Genomic DNA, 23,101 nt, shown 5'->3' on the forward strand with positions numbered 1-23,101 from the left:
AAATATTTGTGTATTTATAAACGTCAACGGTTTGGTATGAATATATATAGTAAATATAAATTAGTACATATTTATTTCATTTTTATTTTATTATTTTTTTTTATATAATTAAATAATTAAATATTTTTACTGGATGCCTGAAAAAAATTAAAGTATAGTACATAAGCTTCAAATAATTAGTAAATTTAAAAATATATATTTAACGTAATTATCTTTTTAATAAAATGTATGAAATTCTGCTTAAAATATTCATAAATATGTACTAAAGGATTAACGAATGTTTTTTAACAAAATTTTATAATATTTTATTTCTATGTAAAATTTGGTTTTTGTTCAAATTAAAAAGGAAAATTTAGAAACATTTTTCTTTTTACAAAAATTATATAAAATTAAACTATATAAATTAAAATTAATAAAAAAAGTTTGATAATATAAGGGTCTGAAAAATACCTAAAATATATATTTATTCAATTATGAGGCATTGCAGTTAAAATAAAAAAGTATAAAATATAAATAATAACTTAAATAACGATTCAGTTAATGAGGCCTTGGGCGTGGTTAAAATAAATATAATCAACACTATATAAAAAGAAAGGTTGAATTTTGAGAAAGGCTAAGGTATTTATAGCTCAACATTTTAAATAAAATTAATGAATATAGTGAACTCCAATATCAATTCATCTTAAATTTTAATTTATATTTAAATTATTTACATAGTTTACATTTCCCTTAATTTTGTTTAACATATTCTAAAAAATTTCTCTATTTTTCACATTTTCTTGCAGCTTCATCAAGGACACCGAGTGGTCCCCCTGCAGCGTTACCTGCGGCGAGGGCATACGTCGGCGCGCATATAAATGCAAAATCTTTCTGGAATACTCACGTACCGTGGCCACGGTGAATGATAGCTTGTGCGAGGGCACCAAGCCGCACGATGAGACGGAGCGCTGCGTGGAGGAGGTGTGCTCGCTGCCCGTTGGCTACGACGATCAATATCCGCGTGACTCCATCAAGGTGGGCGTGTCGGAGCCGGGCAAGACCTATGTGTGGCGCGAGCAGGGCTACACCTCGTGCAGTGCGTCGTGCTTGGGCGGCGTCGAGGAGCTAATCATCAACTGTGTGAGGGAGGATAATGGGCGCGTTGTCTCGCCGTTCCTCTGCTCGCCGGAAACTAAGCCGGAGGCACGTGTGCGCACCTGCAATGATCGGCCGTGCCCGCCGCGCTGGAACTACTCGGATTATACGCCCTGCTCGAAGAGCTGCGGCATTGGCATCAAGACACGTGAGGTGCAGTGCATCCATGAGGTGACGCGTGGCGGCGAGAACACCATGGTCGTGCCCAACAGCATGTGCCCCCAGCCGCCGCCCGCGGACCGGCAGTACTGCAATGTCCTCGACTGTCCGGTGCGCTGGGAGGTGGGCGAGTGGTCGAAGTGCTCGCACACCTGCGGCTACGGCATCAAGGATCGCAAAGTGGAGTGCAAGCAAATTATGGCGCAGGAGCACAAAATCGAACGGCCCGAATCGATGTGCCCCAGCGTCAAGCCGCCGGACAAGAAGCCCTGCAACGTGAAGCCCTGTCCACCGGAGGATCCCAAGCCCGTGATACAAATCAGCAACTCGACCCACATCCAGCACGATCCCAAGAAGACCAAGATCACACTGAAGGTAGGCGGCGCCGGAGTCGTCTTCTTTGGCACCCAAGTGAAGATCAAGTGCCCGGTGAAGCGCTACAATCGCACCAAAATCAAGTGGAGCAAGGACCACAAGCCCTTGGCGCGCTCACGCAAATTCAAGGTGTCCAAGAAGGGAGCACTGCGCATTTTGGACATCACCTTCCGTGACGCTGGCATCTATTCGTGTCACGCCGGCCTCAGCTCGGCGGAGATTAATATCGAGGTGAAAGCCAAGCCCGGCCAGCAGGCCGAGGAGCTGGAACGCCAGGAAGCGGGTGAGTGCAACATTTTGGCTTTAAATGAATATTCAAGAGATTCTCTAAACTGTTGTTGTTGTTGTTTACATACAGATCGCCTGGTGCGTGAGCGCAGCGGCACTGAGGCGCTTACCTCAGCGGACATGACGTCGTCGTCGTCGTCGTCGTCGTCGTTGAATGGCGCCGCAGCCGGTGGGGCAGAGGGGGCCCCTAATGGGTAAGTAACGAGGGTCACTCGCCCGACCTTTTGCTGGCAAACTTGCCAAACTTTGCTGCTTTTAACTTTTCACTTGATGCTCGCGGACGTGCCGGAGTGGGCGCTAATTAGGCCAAGGCGCGGCCTAAACGTTGAGCAATTTTTAGCCACAATTAAAAGTGGCTCCCGAGTGGAAACTATTTAATGTGCATGCAAACAGCATGAGAAAACATAAATATTGATTGAGCCAATATTATTGGCTAAAAGCGTTTCATTTAATCCGTGCTGAAGATCTACAACCAATTCTTAAATTTCATCAGTCTCAGCCAAATCGAATTAAGTCCATCTCTCAGCTATTATTTGAATACTTTCGGCCCCTTTGGCCATGGCTATGACTGTGCTGTGTCTTGTTTATCTCTGTCTGTTGCTTCCCCCTTTTGGCCCACCACGTCGTATACAATATGCGCGCAACCCGTTTCGCTCCTCTGCTAAATGCTGTCTGCTCTGTCTATGTGGCCTGGCAGCCTGGTCAGTTATGCGCTTGTTTCCTGTCTTGTCTTTATCTGGCGCTGCCTTCCCCATTTTGGCAAGCACTTGACTGCGCTGTGTGCGTGTGCGTGTGCGTGTTATCGCCTTTTAAGTGTTGTATACCACACACCTCAGCGCATTTATTTGTATTTGCTTCGCACTCGAATTCCGCTGGCTTTAGTGCAACAAGAAGTGGGAAAAGGGCAAATGAGAAGAAAACTCTAAGTAAATTTCATGGTTACTTAAATGTGTTTTACCTCTGCTTTGCTCACTTCTTTACTGCACAACCCTCTGCCCGGCCCCTGTTCCATTAGCCCCCTCGATTCTCCAGCAAAAACGTTTTCAAAACTTGTAATGTGCTCAGCTCATGAAAGAATAGGGTAATTGCTGTATGGAGCATATTTAGTAGAAGTACGTACTTTCTCTAGATGAAGTAGAATAATTTTGCTAGAAATGGAATAAAATTAACCAAATACGAAATTAGGGTACGACTACGGAACAAAGTTTTGGGATATATATAGAAGTTGAAGTTGGAGTAGGAGTGTATTTCTGAATTAAAATATTCATTTTATTAAATTATATATATTGTATAATTATATAAAAATTCCTTGCCTAGAATTAATTCAATTAAACATTGAGATTGCAAAAGTTTCTTAACGCAAAAACCAAAGTTTTATTAATGATATATATTATATTTATATAAAAATGATTAGTCAAAAAATTATTGCAATAATGAGAGAATGTATTAAATATGTTTACAGTCAGAAGTAATAAATTTAATCGAAATGTTCATTGACATTAATTTAAATAACATTGAGTAAATATGTATTTATACATAGTACAAATTTATTTATTTATTTATTTATTTATTTTTTATTTATTTATTATTATTATTATTATTTTTTTGTGTATTTTAAATATGTCTTTAATATACATATCTAAATGTCTTTAATATATTTCGAAGTAGCAGCAACTGCATAATATGAGCGAAATCTATTTATAAATATTAATCTCTTAAAAGCTAATCAATTTCAATAATCAAGAAGCATCATAATAGACTTAAAACTCAAATATGTCATCAGCGCAATTCAAGACTTTTCTATAAAAGAGAACGCTACGTACTCACCTCATCCAAATCCACTTGGGCAATCACTTATCTTTGATACTCTTTATACTTCTACATACAGACTGAAAAGACCAAACATAACATAACAGACCGCCTGCTTCCCTTGCGTAATCCCCGCATTCGTCTATAAATAATAGTTCCATTCAGCTTACACTAACATCAGTTTACACTAACATCTTTTATCACATCGTTCACACTAACTATTTCTTAAATTATTAAATATCAATATATTTATATCAATTTTCGCCCCGAAGAGGCCTTAAAGTTTCTATCAGAAATGAAACCCAAATATTCTAGTAAATGTCATATAAAAATAAATAACTAAATAAATAAGTAAAGAAATTTAGAATCAAGAAACCAAAATCAAAATGTAAATATTGAATACCATGAAGCACTTCATATTTCCACAGATAATATTTGGAAAAAATCTCCACGCATACCAATATCAATTTCTATGATTGCTATGCCACACTTCGACTCGTTTGCTCTTCACATCCAGTTGGAATTGTAAATATTATTCAGAGCATTGCAAAGTCGATTAGAGACCACAAATTTGAAGTTGGCTCCATTTGTTTTAGCATCGAGTGCTCGTCCTATTCAGAGTCGAACTCTAGCTTATATGTTGGCTAGCAGCTTTTGGGTTTATTTGTTATTGGGTTTCTACAGTGGCTGCTGCTGGTTGCTGCTGTGCAACTATTTCTCTCTGTCTGAGCTACTTGAACCCTGAGTCTATTCAGTTGTACACCTGGTCGCGCTCGTGTTGCCCTCGCCGGTAACGCAGAGCGCGTGTGGTTTATTTTGCAATTTGGGTTACGTGTTCGGTTGGGCCACGAGTTTAGACATACCAAAAATTGCAAACACACAACAATTCCATATGTTTGAGCCATGCCCAAGCGGTGGCGGGATCCACGCACGACCTGCTTAATGGTTAAAAGCAAACAGCCAACAGCAAAATGCATTTTGGCCAAAGCCACAAGCATCAACACACACACACACACACACTCGCCCACAATTGCAGAGAGCGGCTTACAAATGCATCATCAACATGCTCACAAAGTGTTGCCCAACTTTTGGGGGAGGCTGTTAAAATATATATCACACACATATGTATGTGTGTGTATTTTATATTGACATGTAACACTTGGTAGCTGCTGCTGCATGGGGGCAAAGGGAGGCGGGGCTACTAAGTTGTGGACCTGTGTGGGCCACATTTGATCGCATTTTAAATGTTTACACTCAAAAAATATTATTTGTACCTCACGGTGGTGGCAAATTTTCTGCCTATTTTTGCATGAAAGGAGCACAAATTTTTGGTGTCATCTACGAAATATGCAAAATACGTGTTGCACCACCACCAGCAGCAGCGGCAGCAGCAGCAGCTGGTGGGGAGCAGCGGGTGTTAGAGGTAGGGAAGGTAAGCAGGGCTTTTGGTCGCATATTTGCATCGTTTTTGGTCTTTTGACCAATATATTTGGTGTGTTTTTAGGCTGCATTAAATGCCATTTTGATATACTGTTTTTGTTTATTATTCAACATTTATTATTTATTATTTGTCTGTTCAGCAAAGAGCAGCAGGAGCAGAGCAATAATATTGATATTATTGGTCAAATGGGTGGATGAATATATGGTTTATTTTTGGGTTGCTCACTTGCAGTAGAACCTGTCTGGGGAACGACCTCTCTGTGTCTGTGTGTGTGTGTGTGCATGTCGTAAATATCTGTTATCTGAGACGCTGGAATATGTAAATTTAATGGATGATTTTTACTTGCTTTCACAATATTTATATAAATTCGCAGAACTCTTACTTAGACCGAAAGGCTGTAAAAATATTTTGCAACACGTCTGACTGAGCAATAGCAATATTAAAGAACTAGAGCCGCAGCAAGTTTATAAATAAAATAATCAAAACAATTGAGCAACAAATATCCTGTATATGTGATTAGGTTTGCTGAGAAAATAACATAATTTAAGCCAAGATATGAATGAAATGAGGTGTCTATATTAAATAGTATTATTATTTTGGAATCTTATCAAATTAATCTTAATTAGTTTAAAAGAATATTCTTATCTCCTTACATTTTTTGTACATTTTTATATATTTATTCTTATTTAATTATTTACATAAACAGAGTTTTAAACGTTTCGATATAATTAATTTATGTTAAATGAAATCTATTAATTATATATTTATTAGTATTTAATTATTTATATTATAAAAACTTTATTAATATCTATAGTAAAAAAATATATTCTTTATATTTATTAAATATATTCCCTCTAAATGTTCTGTAATGGGAATTTACTAAACAATCGTTATATAGTCTTATACCCAAATCAACATTCCTTGTTAGCGCTCTCTCTCTCTCTCTCTCTGTCTCTCTCTCTCTCTCTCTCTCTCTCTCTCTCTCTCTCTGTTTCTGTCTCTTTCTCTCTCTTGATTAAAATTCTATTGTCGCATTGTCCATGCTTGTGCTTGTACAGGGTATTAAAAGACAAAGTCTCTCCTATACTCGCCTTGACTCTTTTTATTTGGCATACACATATATATTTTGTATATATTTACGATTTTATTCGGCACTTGCAGCCATGAGAATTGATATGAATTTCAAATAAAACTAAGCACCCAGAAGTCTCTAGAAAATGTGAGAAATGGCATTTAGGCACTAGCTACCTGCTAGAATGCATTTACACTAAATTCCATCTATATTTATATGAATTTATATATAGCATATTTGACATACATATTCATCTGCACACAATGAGAAGCAAAAGCCATGCAATTTACTTATCAATTTTAAAGATATTGGCAGTCCACAAAAAAATATAAATATATAAACACAAATGTATATATCTGCACCTATACAGAAAATGCCAAATATAACAAAGCAGAAAATTGTAGAGGGAAAGAATTGCTCCTGGGGCGTTGACCAACACAAAATATTCCACTCGAAGCTTTTGTGTTGACTGCATTCGAACACGTGGCACAACATGAATTTGAATGTGCTGTGCATTTGACATTTTCTAGCAACAACAACAACAACTGCAACAAATCCAAACATCGAATTTCCGGTGGCCTCAGCTTGAGGGCTTTTGTTGAATTAAGTTTCCATTTGTTTTTCTTTTTTTTTTTGCCGAAATCTCTGCTGGCTTTTATAGTTTTTGATAATCCGAATGAAAATGTAATTTTATTGCATATATTTATGATATCATAAATTTGAAGCGCATAAATTGTTTTAAATTTTTGTCTTGCACTTCGATTGCAGGGCATCCGCTAGTCGCGTCGCTTTCGACTGACTCTTAGCTTTGCACAATAGTTTCTTCATCTTATTGGATTTAACTGGCTTTAATTCGTTTTTCATTGCAATATTTGGTCTTTTACAGCTCTCAGCAGCAACAGCAACAGCAGCAGCAGCAGTCCACACGTCGCAGACAGAACCAGTCGGAAAGGATGCAGAATGGACGTGAACGCAATCGTCGCCCCAAATCGGATGGTGTGCAGCATGCGGACAGCAGCATTATGGAGGATGAGGTGAGTGCGAGTCGAACAAGTCTGTTGACTTGTTGTTTATTATGAGAGACGTCGTCGTTGTCGTCTTCATCGTCGTCATCGTTCAACGTATCACCATCATATGTTTACATTTTAAATATGTTTCCCATCCGAGTCCTTAATCGTACACACGTTGTTAGCATTTGGGGCTGGCTCAACTTGTCGCCTTTACGTTCTTGGCTTTTGTGTCTTGCCAAATCCGTAGCTGCATTCCGTCATGTCCTCGTTTGCTGTCAACTGCCACGTAATTTGATAGTTTTTCTACTTTGCTCTCTGTATCAACTATACAAATAAAACTAGATAACTCTGTGTGCATATATGTATGTATGTATGCCATTTTGGGCTATGGATTTGAAAAACCAAATCCGTTCCTCTTTATCTGCCCAACTGGCCAAACATGCAAACGTATACATAATGCGCTTTGCAATGAAATTACGTATACGTAACTTTTGCTGGCAGCAACAGCAGCATCAGCCGCTGCAGTCCACAGAGCCAAGCCAAAAGCGAACAACAACAGAGCACAGCTGGATAGCAACGAACCACATAAATGGAGCTCACATGCTGCTCTCGTATTGATAGAGGGCAGGAGACGCCTGTTGGAGCATTCGCTGCCATCTTCAGTTTGACTAGCTCCAACCGTAGTAAAATTGTTTCTTTTTCTTTTCCTTTTCTCTTCAATTTGTTTGCCAGCTCAGGTCAAGTTGTATAAACAGAGAAATTAGCGTAAATGCTTTGATTGAGTTCTTAAGTTGTGGGAATTGTATTTTTGCATTTTCTTCTACAGTTCTGCGACTCTGGCTCGGCATCAAACTGCAAATCTGATTTCTAGCCACAAGCTGCAGTATATATATGTATATATGCATGTTGAGCCAAGAGCAATTGTGTTCATGGCTTAGGACATTTCATATTCATACAGTTCCTGAACTTAAGCAGCTTAAAATATTAATAAAATGCAAAGTATTCGAATATTTATTGAACTTTAAATGAAAAAAATAAATAAATAAATAAATAAGTATATAAAAATTAAAATTAAAATTAAAATCAGCATACTAAAAATATAAAACGAAAATATCAACAATTTATATTTCTAAACAGGTTTAGTAATTCGAATTTCTAGCAGTCATGAACAAAAAAAACTATATAATATAATTTGCTGATTTTATTTGTTGACTGATTTTCGATATGACAATAAGAAATATTTATATAGGAGAACAAATTTATAGAAAACAGATAAGATAAAATAACTTCTATTTTATTTCATTTTTTGTATAATAAGAAATTAACCTCAAACAAAGACACTTAATTTCTTTCACAGTTTCCTTTGCTCATTGGCACTGAAAAAAGATAAAGATAAAGATAAATTGTTGAATAATGTATTTTATTATAATTTGAGAATTGATACACGTGAGCTTAGTTCAGAGTCCCATAAGAGTAAATCTAATTGCTTCTCCGTACAGGTTTTTCATTCCAAATCAAAGCTCTTCCATATACATATATCTATACATTACACTATACCACATACATATTCATCGATTCATGCTCTATTTAAGATTCGTACTATGATAAAAATCATAATTAATAAATATTTTGTCAAATTTTTCTTTCTCCCAACTTTCGTCGCGTTCATTTATTGCGATTGCGAATTGTGTGTCATCAATAAAATGGTATATTTATATTTATGTGTTTATGTGTGTGTGTGTTTGTGTGTGTGTGTGTATGTGTGTAGCATTCGCAATTAGTGCAATCGCAGGACCGAATTCCACAACCAGCGAGCGCCAGCAGCGGCAGCAGTCGCACCAAAACTCTTCTGGCCATGCCCTATTTCCAGGCGTTGCTCAGCAACCTGCAGGTGAGCCCATCCTTTGGATTGGTTTCAGTTCAATTTCGTTTCGTTTCACTTCATTTCGTTGCGTTTCTTTCTTTCTGTGCGCATTAATTCTTTCATTTGAGTTTGTTTTTGATTTAAATGCATTCATTTTTGTCGCTTCTTCTTCTTCGATCCAATTTTTCGTTTACTTCTTGCTTAAACCGTTAAAATTTTGTGCAGCCCCAAGGCCCCCCTGCTGCCATACAGCACATACATATATGCATGTATGTATGTATATCGCAGTGTAATTGTAATTGTTAGCCCCAAGGTAGGCACCGAAATGCATGTGTGTAATTAGTGCACTTGCTGTGCGTGGGCAGGGGCGTAAACGTGGGCGTGGGCGTGGGCGTAGGCGTGCCTGTATGCGAGAGCAAATTGCCAAAGTTCTGCATATAAATTTACAGGCTGCGCATATTTGTCTTTCAGCCTGATTGGGACTTGCTCCCCGCAGACGCCGCACCGCCGCAATTGCAGCAATTTGTCAATGAGAAGGTCCCACAAAATTCGGCCTTAAAATTAACTAGAATTTTACGGCTAGATAACATTCAGCTGCAGTGTTTTGTTAGTCTTTGGCTATAATTGAGTTATTGTTATCTATAAACATTGCTTTGTCTAAAGACGATTAGTTTCGAAATTGTAAATTACTTTCATTTGAATTTCAATTTGGGTTTATTAGTAAAGGACTTACAGGTAACTAGGTATTTATAAGAGCTAAACGAACTCACTAGATTTTAGTCACGAGTTTATTATGTGGGTTGAACAAACAAGAGTTTTGCATTGCCTAGATCTATGTCTTAGTCGCTATTTAAAGCGATCAAGCGATTATGATAAGAGCTCACCGAGTTTAGACAGACCATACAATCATTTGCTATGAAAAGGATGAATGAATGTAACATTGAACTGAAACTATAAACAATATAGGTTATCAAAAACATATGAGTCTTCTTTCAAATGCTGTTCCTATTTCTCTTTATTAGTATTGCTGCAATATCAAACAGACAAATTTTTAATTATAAGTTAGGAAAAAAATAAAATCAAATATAATGTAGTCAGTCAGTCTACGGCACAGCCTCAGGCAAACCTGACTATTCAAAAAAAAAAAAAAAATAAAAATAAAATAAAATAAATAAACAATTCGTAAATGTTATTTGCTTGGGTTTAGTAAATATTATCTGCTTAGCTGTCATTGTAAATACATAAATTATAGCAACATTTTTCTTAATGAAGATAAATTCATTGCTCTACGCAAAAAAATTGATAAGTGTGAATTAAATGGAGCAAGATATTCATTCACAAATAAATTTGGATATGCTGTCTGTTTGCCAATAGTCAGGATTCGTTTTTTAAAAGATTCTTTTCAATGTATTTTGAATAAAATAATAATAAAATAATTATCTTTAAAACGCAGCAATTATAGTGCTAAACAAGAGCTATAAAAATGAATAGTTTAAAAACTTGTTTGATTTTTATTTAATTGTAGTCTCTGTTTATAGTATAAAGGCAGCTTATGGCAGATTGCATATGCAATCAAGAATATCTTGAATGCATTTTCTTAAGGAAAATGTCTTGAAGATGCTTTTCTTAAGATTCAATAACATTTTGCTTACCCCCATGGAAATTTCGACCATGCAGAACTGCATGCATACCCCACGCACTGACTGCAGATGTGAAACAGCTGAATTCCATTAGCCTTTCAATTTACTTCGTTTACTGCAAGGCCACAAAGGGAGCTCATTTAAACACTAATTAATTTGCCCTTATTTTTCGTTTCGCAGTTATTTTCAACTTAATTTCGTTCTACGTATTTTTATAGGTGTTGTTTTTTTCTGTTTCTTTTTTTTTTAATTTTTATTTTGCATGCCTTTTCATTTCGTGTACTTAGTTAGCACTTCGTTGCATGAAATTTCGAAAACGTTCTCACTTGTTGACTTTTGACTTCTTTTCAACACTGTTTAATATTTCTTTTCAACGTATACGTAAACCGGAAACAATTCATTTTTGTTTCGTGCTCGCTTTTCGGTGGGGTTGATGTTTCGATGCTTAATGTCAAACCAAACCCCATTTACAACACAATAAAAACAAAAACATAAACAAAACCAAATACAAACACCAATGGAAACACAAATACAATTGTTAACTGAATATTGTGCAATGTAGGTAAAATATATCAAATATTACTGAAATACTCAAAAGCTATGCTACTCCATTCCATTTTAACTGCGATATATGCATATACATCTCTCTCTCTCTAAGACTCTCTCTCTCTAAGACTCTATCTCTCTCTTTCATTCACTCTCTGTCTATATCTTTAAGGCAGTAAGCGCCTAAATAGTTACGCTCTCGACCAAGAAAAAATTCGTATTGTTTAACAATAGATAATAATTTTTAGCCTTTCATTCGTCTCTTCAATTAAAAAATTGGTCAAAGGTCGTGCTCGAGGCGAACTTTTTGAGCGCTTCGCTCTGCCACTCGCAATTCGCCATACTGTTTGCTATCAAAGACATTTTCCGCTGACTTTTATTTGCATTTCGTGCATTTTGCTGAAATGGGCAAACAATTGGCATAATGGTCCAGCAAAACAAACAAGAGCTCCAATCCAAAGCCCAAAAGTGCAAAGGCCAAATGCTAAAAGTCCGAGCAAAGCATGCACAAAGCATAAACCAAAAAACAAAAAAAAAAAATGAAAGAATATTCCATATATTTATTGCATCAAGTGCAAACAGCAAATTAAGCAAAGTATGCATAAATCCAGCTCATTTAATCAAAGTAAAAAATATTTTTATAAATTCCATAAAAAATAGAATCGAATGAAAGTTCTATATGAATATATTTAATCGTGAAATTAGCATGAAATTCCGCAGGCTAATGCTTATTATTATTGAGCGGATTGCAGACCGCAGTCAACAGAATGCATGAGTGAAATGATTGAATGAATGATGGAATGAATTCTGATGGCCAATTGCATTTGAGTGAAGGGCTTGATTCCGCATACTTAATCGCCAATCACGTTTTATTTAATTGCATATTTGATATGTGTGGCACAAGCGTGTTGCAATTTTTATGACATTTAACTCTTCATTTAATGGAAATCAGCTCTGCGTTGTCTCTGATTTAGGCTAATATTTGGGTCAAAGTTTTGAATGCTACGTTAATTGACAGCTGTTGCCTGGGAATATACAAATCACGTTAGCCATTTCAGTTGAACTCTAGTTTCTAGGCTGTTATTGTATTATGCAAATTGATATTTTGACTATTTATGGAGGAAGTGTTTAGCTTTGCAATCTAACAATATTTCTTATAGCAAAAGTAGCAGAGTATACAAACATATTTGTTGTCTGTTGTTGTTTCAGCTTACAAAAAATAACAAGAAAAACCAAATTTTTAATGATTAAATTTTCTACTTTTTATTACAAATTTATATAAATAACAAAAATAATTATGTGTGAAACTTTCTTTATATATAACAACCATCCACATATGAAGTCTGGCTCTAAGATTAAAAATAATTTAAAGTTTTCCGATTTATTCAGCATAAAAAGCCTCGTGTAGTATAAATAATTTTGAGTATATTTATAAAATGTCTCAACGGCGGATTGCTCATAAAAATAACAATGTGCCAATGTACAAAATTTTTCGATAGACCACAATTTCAACCAGTTTTTATATGCTTTGCTGTAGGCGCAGTAAATTTATTCTACAAATTTCTTTACATTTTATTACTTACTTTAAACAAAATAAATCGAGTTTCCCAAAGCGAACCGATCGGCATTTGCCATACACTTCGAATGACGATACCAAATATATAACATATTTGTATATACATATATATGTACATATACAAATACGCAAAGAATGGCTTTTCGAAAACTCAAACTAAAAGCAGCTAAACCAAATTATTTATATACATATACATACATACATATTTATATATATATATACATTCTCTCAACTTCGTACAAACTATTTACAACCGAAGTTCTATATGAGATAATAGAGACATAACCATTTACATCGCTTTAAAATCAATATCCACTATTTATACATTTAGGCATTCTAGACATATTTAGCACTTCAATTGATTAAAATGTCTCTCATCGAAAAATTTGTGCATAAAAAAGAAACTCGAATAAAATGAAATTCCAGAATTGCAATTAGTTGCGTTTTAAAACGCAGCCAATGCAATTAAAATGCCATTGAAGGTAAACTATGAATTGTGAACTGCAAAAATATGCTGCAAAGTTAAAAACCCAAAAGCAGCATCTGACTATAAACAAAAACAAACACTACAACAACAACAACAACTAGAGAAGAGCAGCAAAATAAAGCACTTAATTAAATTTTAATTTGTATAAATAAAATTTATGCATTATTGTTGGTCAACCGATATGCACGACAATTTAATTTAATTATTATAATACACACAAACACACACCCGCTGAGAGCACGACAACAGTTATATGGTATTTGATTATATGCTGCGCAAGTTGGAACAGATTTCACATTATTTGTGTCATTTTTGTGGTCAGGACTGGGATTCACGTAAATCTGTTAACAAATTTTAAAACAAACAATATGCAAACACTCTTCCGAAGAGATGAAAGATAAAAAATTTAATTGCAATGCCCTGTAAAAAGTAAAGGCGCTTAAGGTTTGGTATGAGTTGTCTGTTTGTTATGAGTGAATCGTCCTTAGAAAATATCAGCTGGGTAGACTAAAGGACTATAGAGTCTATTATATCATTGGATGGAAGGACGGATATACAGCTCACTTTATTTTATTTATTTTATTTTATGATAAAGCATTTAAAATAGAGTTTTTCTGCTTAAGCTATATAGTTGACGGATTCAGACTTTTATAAAACTAATATATATTTTATATATGTTTGTTTATATATGTTATTAAATTTTTATAAATTTGAGACAATCTGCTAAAAATGACAGAATGAATATTATATTAATTTATTCCAAAATATACAATATTTAAATATAATTAAAAATTTAGAATAAATGCTTTGAGCTCCAAGCGAAAACTTTTCAGCTAGATATTAGGTATATATGATGTACATATACTATATATATTATATTTAAACTATGAGGCATAACATTGTGCAGTTTAGCGACGATTACACGTTTAATGAAATTTCCCTTTTCACTCTACTGAAACTAATTGAAATAATCTATCAAACAATAATAATAATACAAATTGATTTTTCAGCACAAACTTGCTGAGATTAGTAAACCAAATTTTTAAATTCTCTCTCAAATGCGCCTCGACATTTTAGGCTTTGCCTTTGATGCATGGCAGCAGTTTGTGCTTAAAATGTACATAATATTTAATACAAATACATGCAATAATAATTATGTAATGCATAAATCAAACGAAATTTATTTTTAGAATGCATGGTAAACGATTTGAATTTAATTTCAACTTGCTTGGATATTTGCATGCTATAATTTTAATCAATTCATATCAAATTCAATGATCTATATATATATACATCCATATGAATATATGTGTGTGTGGTACATGTGAAATATTTAACTTATTCATTTATGCATTTCAAAAAGTTTTTAATGAGCTGTTCTCGCTGGCATTCAATGCCAGCAGCAGCAGCAGCAGCAGCAGCAGCAGCAGCAGCAGCAGCAGCAACGGCAACGTGGCAAGTTCTATTTTGCCACAAGTTTTTGTTGGTGTGCTGGCTTGGTAAGTGCCGCGCCCTCAACGTCAAGCATTTCTCCTCAATATACGTGTGTGTGTGTGTGTGTGTGTGTGTGTGCAAGCTAACAAACAATTAGCAACAAACATTTTTTTTTTCGCCACAAACTTAATTTATTAATTGAAAAGTTTTTTGCCGCGCGAGTTCATTGCAATGTTTACCTCTGGTTGCTATTGCCCCGCAGCCCCATCAGCAGACCCAACCGAGAGCCCCGCCAGCCGACAGCCAGCTTCAGCTCCAATCACAGTGCTGCTCATAAAAGTTATATAAAGCGCAAACAAATTTTTGGCATAGAAAATTAGCTTTCAGTCAACGTTGTCGACGCGGCCCTGCACAAAAGTTGCCTTTTACACCTGCCGACGTTGGGCCAAGTTAATGCTGTGTGTGTGTGGGTGTGAGTGTGCTGGTGTGTTGGTCTGCTGTGATATAGTGTCGCGGTTTTTGGTTATGAATATATACCAAATAAAGCCGCCGAGACTTAAGCGTACCAGCTGCTTTCCACTCACTGCTTAAACAGACTCTAGCCGAAATTTGCACCGCCAGCAACCAGCAACCAGAAACCAGCAGCAGCAGTAGCCGATTTTCCATATCCTTATGCCATATGCAGATTAGGCAAAAATAATTTATGATGCACAGCCAAGCGCAACGCAGTCTCAGGCCCCACACTCAACTCCAACTCCAACTCCAACTCCAACCTTAACCCGAGCCAATGCAAGCCGCTTTAAGTGCTGTTTCGGTTCACATTTATCTCAGCTAGTTACCGTTAAATTGTAAGCCACAGCCGAACGCAGCAGCAGCCCACCAAAACACACACTTAAATAGTTTGCCAAAGCGATTTTTATCTAATTTCCAAACATTTCTGTTGCTGCGCATTTCCTGAACCGCAAAAACTATCTGCATACATATATACACATATATATATCTCTCTCTAAATATATATACCATTGCAACAAATGTCTGTGCGTTGGATTATGTAGACGGCCATTTTGTATATTGGCCGGCAGCTTTTAGCTGTCTGCATTGAAGCCACACACAAATATATTTGTATACACATATGCATGCATACATATGTATGTGTGCGATTGGCGGAATGATAACTGTTATTTGGGGTCGAGCGCTTGCGGCGCATTGATTAACTCTTTGCGGCAGCATCGCTCGAGTGCTCACAATATAATATTCATTTTCCATTATTATTAGGAATAAAATATATTTGCATTTCATTTGGCTGTCAGGCACTGTGGTCAAAATTCAAAGTAATGTGGCCTAAAATATTTATTTATTTTTATGGCAATCATGTTTGATGACCGTAACTGGACCAAGTGCTCAAAATTCGCTAGATTTATTGCAAATACACTGAATTAATCTGAAATCTGCAGCATTCGAATTGCATCAAGGAGAATAATTTCCAAAATAAAATTCAATACATAGGGAAACATTCTTTGAGTACTTATATTCCATTCAAATATATTTTATGCGAAAGGTACTAGACAGGATCTAGTCAATACTTTGAAGATATTATAAAAACTTTTATATCTTAGAGAAATACGCTGCTGAATTATTTAGTATCTCATGTTTTATAGAATTACCTATTCTCTGCTTACAGATACATCTATAGATTCATATATTTAAAGATGTGTCCTATATAAGCCAAAAGATACTTTTTTATAATTAACATAAACTCCGGTATCTTATAGATACTTTTTGTAAATAGTAGATGGTGTATCTTCAAGATATCTATCTTTATTATAAATACTTTGATAAATTGCAGCATTTCGAATATATCAGTTTATATAACTTAAATATATACATATATCTTTATAGCTAATTATATTTTTTAGTAAAGCGATTACTTATTATAAATACTTTGAAATAATACTGAATCCTTGTTCTATTAAAATAAATTATAATATTCAATAAAAATTCAGTTTAGTATCCCTCAGTATTTATGATATGAGTAATATATATGAGTAACGCATATATGATAAAAATAAAAGAAAAGGTTCCACCACTGTGCCTTATTTATTTGATATTCAGGCAGGCGTGCTATTTGCTCGCTTACTAATTTCAGTTGCTGCCAAAGCGTCACATAAAACTATTTGACATATGTTAATGCTTCACAATTAGTGCTATGTTTTATCGCATAACAATAGAGTGTGAATAATGGAAAATCAATGCACAGCAACAAATCGAAATCGCATTTAACCAGTGCCTTTTTAAGTATGGTAATTCGAAATGAAGTGAAATGTATGCGCGTACCTGCCTTAAATTTACTCAAATTCATAAAACGAAAAAATCAATTAAATGTAATAAATAAGTTATATTTAAATCATTTCAGCTACCTCGCATAAATACAGTGAGGTAATTATTTTAATAGAGCGCCCACTATTTAGAGCCATTTGACAGTCGTAAACAGCAGCTTGTCTTAGTTAAGAACCCCGAGTTGAGTTGCCTCAAGGTATGCTTCACTCAGCTTAAAGCATGCGAAGCGCCCGCCCGGCGCAGGTAGCTAATTAAATGCTAATGAAATGCCGCAACTGATATCATTGTCTTTTAAGCCAAGACAGCCGAGTTGCATTAAATACTCTGTTTAAGACTGTATTTGAATAGGGTAGATGTGGGTATGCTGTGCAGCTTTCTGCTGTCTACTTAAATCTATGAATTTTAGAGTATGCGAGTAGTGATTAGGAGTGAGGAGGAGAAGGAGTGATTGGGAGTGAGTAAGACGTAGAGTTCGGGTATCTTCAAGTCAGTCAAAGACTAAGTAAGAGCATTTGAATGCTGTTTACTTAGTTCCATAAGTCTTTTGATATATTTGAATATATAAAATATATTATCTTCTAGTTATTCGTCATTGAGTAAGAAGCAAAGAAGTCCGGGTATCTTCAAGTCAGTCAAAACTCTTAGTTGTCCACTAATACTCTGTTTCAGAATGCATTTGAATGCTGTTTACTTAATTCTACGAGTCTTTTGATATGTTAAATATATGAAATATACTCTCTTCTACATATTTGCCATTAACCAAGAATAAACTCAGCTTTCCTGTACTTTGGCCATATATTAGGATATCTTCAGCTCTAGTCAGGGTATCTTCAAGTCAGTCAGCACTCTCAGCTCTAGCTTTTAATGTTATTCAATATTTCGCTGCTTTTATGAGCGAGTTGGTTTTATAGCCAACTTGAGCTCTCTCTCCTGCTATATACTTGTCTATCTTCTCACATATATATACATACATATAAATACCTGAGTGTACCTAGGTAATTTAATTTTTAATTGCACTGTTGCCTCAGCAACTGAACGAGTGCCGCTCATTAGGCAGGCAATTTGTCTTTGGGTGAATCAGTTTCGTTTCATTGATTGCCAATTGGCAGTTGGCTCTTTTGGGCTTTTATGGGCATTATTATGCAATTGGCTGTTGGCCAGGCTAATGCATTTTGGCCATTTTGCATGTAATTGAACTGCTTACACTGCGACTACCAATTAGCCAAGAACAGCAGCCGGCAGCCATGCCGAAGCAGTCTCGACTTCATCAATGCCTCGGCTCGGTTCGGAGGCCTGCGTCCCACAAATTTATGGCTCAGCATTTTTGGCCTATTAATTATGGGAGTGGCGTAGGTCCCGGACATGCCAGACAAATTTATATAACTGGCGAGGCCAAAAATCGTATTTTAGCTAAAGCTCAGTCGAAGCGCGTTTATAAATTTGCACAGACATTGCCTAGCTGGTGCGTTAGGCAACACTGTATCCTGCCAAACACTGCATCCTGCAGCTGTACACTCTCCCTCTCCCTCACACTTCCACTCTCTCTCATTCTCTGACTCTTTCTGTTTTCCTCTTTTACGCGCTGCGCAAAATGATTTAAAGAAGCGAAATGTTTGCAGAGTTTTGCAGCCCTTTTAATTTTGATTGCGACTATTTATTAATGCTCCGCTCGCAGGATGTTGGCAGACTCACAGGATAGCCACGCCCTCGGGGCAGCCACCACCGGCTCTGCGGCGCTGCGCTCCATTTAAGCTGCAATGTAATTTGCAGCACTCGTTGCGTTTGTTAAATGCAACATTTAAACTCAAATTAATTTAAGTTCAAGAATTAAAATAAATAAAATACATAAAATGAAAATGAAAAAAGAAAATATTTCGCACATTTTATGAGTTGCCTTTTATGACCTGTAAAATGGCTGCATAGGGTATGATGGGTTCGCGTAATCTGCCTCATCTTTGATTTACATCTAGTTAGACCATATTTCCCATACATATTTCTTTATCTGACTATACTATATAGATATGCATAGTAGCTCTCTAAAATAGGGCATCTTCTAGTCGTTCCCTCCCGTCTGTCTCTTGATTTTTTTTGGTCTGATTGTTGGCTTACTGCTATTTGGTTAACTGGTTGTCTCTGGCAACGTTTCCTCCGCTTGTCAGGCGTGAGAATTTAACGATGTGCGTGCCCCAAAGTATTTTCTTTTTGTGAGAATAAAAATGCATAGATGTACATATAAATATGTAGATGAATATATAAATTCGCATATATATTTTAAATAAATGACAGCACTCGCTAATTAGAGCGAAAAATGTGCTGAATGAAAAGAGAAGTTGATTTAATTATAGATTTGTAATTAGTGTGATATTCGCTCAGCGGAAGTTGCAAAAACTTCAGAATGTTCTAACGGAATGTGGATGAGTGAATGCCTATTGAAATGGGGAATAGGAATTTGAATTTGTAGTACAAATCTAAGCGATAAATTATCTCATTGCTAATGGCACGAGGAACGAGCCTAAGCTAACTATGTATATCTCCTCAGACTTGTACTCCACATCACATTTAAGCAATCTGCAGAGATTATTCAAATTCACTATTTAAAAGTAAATTCACCAAAATGATTTTAAGTATAAAAAAATTCCTTTCAACTAAGCAATATTTAAATACGAGAAATGAGTCAACTGAGATAATATTATTATTTTTATTTTTTATTTATTTATTCTTACAAAGAGTTAAATCTAAATACCAAATTTTAAAGCAGAGCGACAAAAGCCTTGAGGCAATTATTATTATTACATTTTAATATATTACGAAACTTTTTAAATTTTAAATTATTAATTTTTAACTAAAAGGAAGTTTAAATAATGCCAAATTAATTTAATATAAATATACATTTATATATTAGTATAAATATACATATATATTAATATAAATATTTCTATATTTCGTTTGGCAATATTTAAGCTTTTATTTGGTTAAAAAATCAATTTTTTAAATCTTTAAATATTTCTAGTAATATTTATATACAATATGCATATATGTAAATACAAAATGAATATCTACCGGCAATTTTCCATAAATATGATTCACTTTGCGATTTAAGCACCATGCCAAAAAAATCATCTCCAGTTTCTGTTGTCTTTCCCGACAATGGGCTAAATAATTTTAACTGCTGCATCAATAGCTATAAATGCCACAAAATCGAAATTTTCATTTATTTCATCTGATTTTCAATCAAAGTTTGTTTGCATAAATTACGTAAAAGCTGAGCTTTAAAGCAAGACAAAATTGGCAACGAATAGAAGAGCAAAGAAAAGCTGAAATTCTCTCTCAGTCTCGCTCTTTGCCTCCTTCACTCTCTCTCTCTCTCTCTCTCACTCTCTCTCTCTCTCTCTCTCTCTCTCTCTATCGGTACGGCACTAATTACCGTATTGGCATTAGCTTCCTGAGCTACAAAAAAACACATACACACACACACACACGCACACACACAGAGCAGGCAAAAGTTTCGTTTAACGACTGCAACGTGAAGAGCTTGGGGTTTGCTATACGGGCTGAGAGCAGCTGTAAATGGTTGCCAACAGTTTTGGTCATGCTGCCTACGGTATACCTATTGACAGCAGCTCAGCAGTAACAACAACAACAATAACTCTGACGACAACAACAACAAGAGCAATGCCGATTGCAATTGCGATTGCGGTGACAATAAAAGGCTATATAAGGAGGCGTTGGCGTTAGTGTCGAGCTACAAATGACAACGGCACACACACACATACACACAAATAATACACAAGCCTAGCCTAGCAGCTGCACATAAAAGCGCAGCAGATGCAACACCAGCAGCAACAACAACAACAAGAACAACAACAAGAGCAAACTGCGAAACGTATTTGTCGGTTTCAAGTGGCACTTGGGAAATCATCTTTTCGCTTGTGCAACGACCCAATGGCAGGAGGCGGGTGGCTGTGGCTGTGGCTGCGGGGGGCGAGGGGGTGCTACTGTAAATGAAAACGACCAGCGACGATGATGTTGACAGTGAGACAATGCTGGCCCACAGCATCAGCAACAACAACAACAACAACAGCAGCATTGAAAGTGCTATATGGAATGAGAAGCTTTACAAAAGTCAAAAACCAAATGCGTTGCATATGCACTAGAAAATTGTTGGCCAAAAATGCATTTGGTAGTCAAATTTTTGCATGGAGCTCGAGTGCCAAGCAGCGGCATTGTGTGTGTGCTTTGAAAGTTGTTCGAGGGGGTGGAGGGTAGGGGGACGTCGGAGGCTGGATACAGAATGTATGGAGTTTGGGTTAAGCTGGCCGTACGGTGGGTGGACTGGGAGTAGTGTGGGTGGCAGCTGAGTTCAATGGCTAATCGGATTTTGCAGTACGTAGTCAGTCAACGTGAAGCAATTGATGAGGGCAATTCAAGTGTGCATGCATGAACAGCACATACACACACACACACACACACACACACACACACACACACACACACACACACACACACACACACATACATACCTATATACCCTCAACCCTATATGAACTGATAGCGCACACGTTATGAAAGCGGAAACGGAAACGCGTTGACGGCCGTGCAAATTTACCGTAGCATAGCACAACACAGCACCCAATTGATGCTGCCTGACTGGATACTGCTCTCTCTCTCTCTCTCTCTCTGCCGCTTTGCTGCCTGCTACATGCTGCCTGCTGCATGCCACATGCTGCATGCGGGCTCTTTAGCAATCTATTTTCCGTGCCAAAACTATTTTTGCTCTTGCAGCTAACATTTCTCATACGTTAAACCCTTTGCTTTATGTTTATTCCCTCGCTATCCAAAATGGCAGTTGCTTTGGCCGCTGCAGCGCTTTAAGGACTCACGCGGGCAGCACCTGCTGCAGCGCGAGGCGCTCAATTATGGCCTCGATTTAGAGCCGCTGTCGCCGTCGCCGTTGCCGCCGCAGCGCTACGAACAGGACGAACCCGTCCGCGTGCTGACCAAAGAGCTGCACCACACCGAGGCAGGTCGCATAGTCGCCGCGCCCGGCCAGCATCTGCAGCTGCCGCACCTGGAACAACACCGCGAGCCCCTCGAGGAGGAGGTGGACAATGTGCCGCCGCATATGCCACACGCACGCTGGGAAACGGCCACGACAGTGACACTGCCGCCCAGCAGCACCTCGAGCAGCAGTCGGGCGAGCAGCAGGGATGCGGAGGAGGCGCAACAGGACTACGTCTACAGCTGGCAGGTGGGCGAGTGGTCCAAGTGCTCGCAGGAATGTGGAGCCGACGGCAGCGGACTGCAGGTGAGTGCAAAAAAAAAAAACTAGAGAAAGAGCAAGGGAAGAGGACGTAAAAATTATAATAATAATTAGTATTAGAATTATTATTATGGAAGTGAAAAGGGGAAATAGGAAGCCGGGAAAAGAATGTGTCTTTATTAAGTATTTATTAGTTCCACGAATATATATGGAATCATGCTGAAATCTAAGTAAAATCTAGCAATTAACTGATCAATAAACATTTCACTTGAAGCGGACTAAGAAAAGCTAAGGCAAAGCTAGACTTTGGGTGGGACTTGAAAAGTTAGAAAAATTGATTTATAAATCTAATAAATAATTAGATTTATTATGGAACAGTATAACTGAAGAAGAAGTAGGAGTGAATACATATTATAATCAATCTAAGTGGCTTAGGCAGGAGTGGGAGCTATCCCATACGCAAAAGGGTCTAAATACTTCGTCGATATAAATTCAATATTTTCACACTTTTCATACTCCAATAAATGGTTTTCCCTATATAAATCAAGCGGTATAGCCAGTAATAAACGATAGATTAAAAACTTGCATTCATAAAATTGTGTTGCTTTGGCATTGATGTAATCTAACCTCATATAATTATTGTAAAATCAGATCGACCACCAAAAAAAA

General features: G+C 36.6%; 1 protein-coding gene across 6 annotated transcripts in view; it reads left to right on the forward strand.

The window, feature by feature from the left end:
* The window catches only part of nolo (ADAMTS-like no long nerve cord), a 92,183-nt gene that overhangs the window by 65,493 nt on the left and 3,589 nt on the right, over positions 1-23,101 (forward strand). For 3 of the 6 annotated variants that reach the window (XM_089256818.1, XM_089256813.1, XM_089256817.1), the window contains 5 exons: positions 786-1,951; positions 2,027-2,150; positions 7,165-7,312; positions 9,057-9,179; positions 22,019-22,477. In XM_089256818.1, the coding sequence (XP_089112944.1) occupies positions 786-1,951; positions 2,027-2,150; positions 7,165-7,312; positions 9,057-9,179; positions 22,019-22,477 (2,020 nt within the window). The remainder of the gene's footprint in view (positions 1-785; positions 1,952-2,026; positions 2,151-7,164; positions 7,313-9,056; positions 9,180-22,018; positions 22,478-23,101) is intronic. The other 3 variants (XM_089256814.1, XM_089256815.1, XM_089256816.1) reach the window with 3 other exon arrangements.

The sequence above is a fragment of the Drosophila navojoa genome, chromosome 3 (assembly GCF_054131105.1).
Source record: "Drosophila navojoa isolate 15081-1374.11 chromosome 3, UAZ_NAV_1.0, whole genome shotgun sequence".
In the NCBI taxonomy this organism is placed as follows: Eukaryota; Metazoa; Arthropoda; class Insecta; order Diptera; family Drosophilidae; genus Drosophila; species Drosophila navojoa.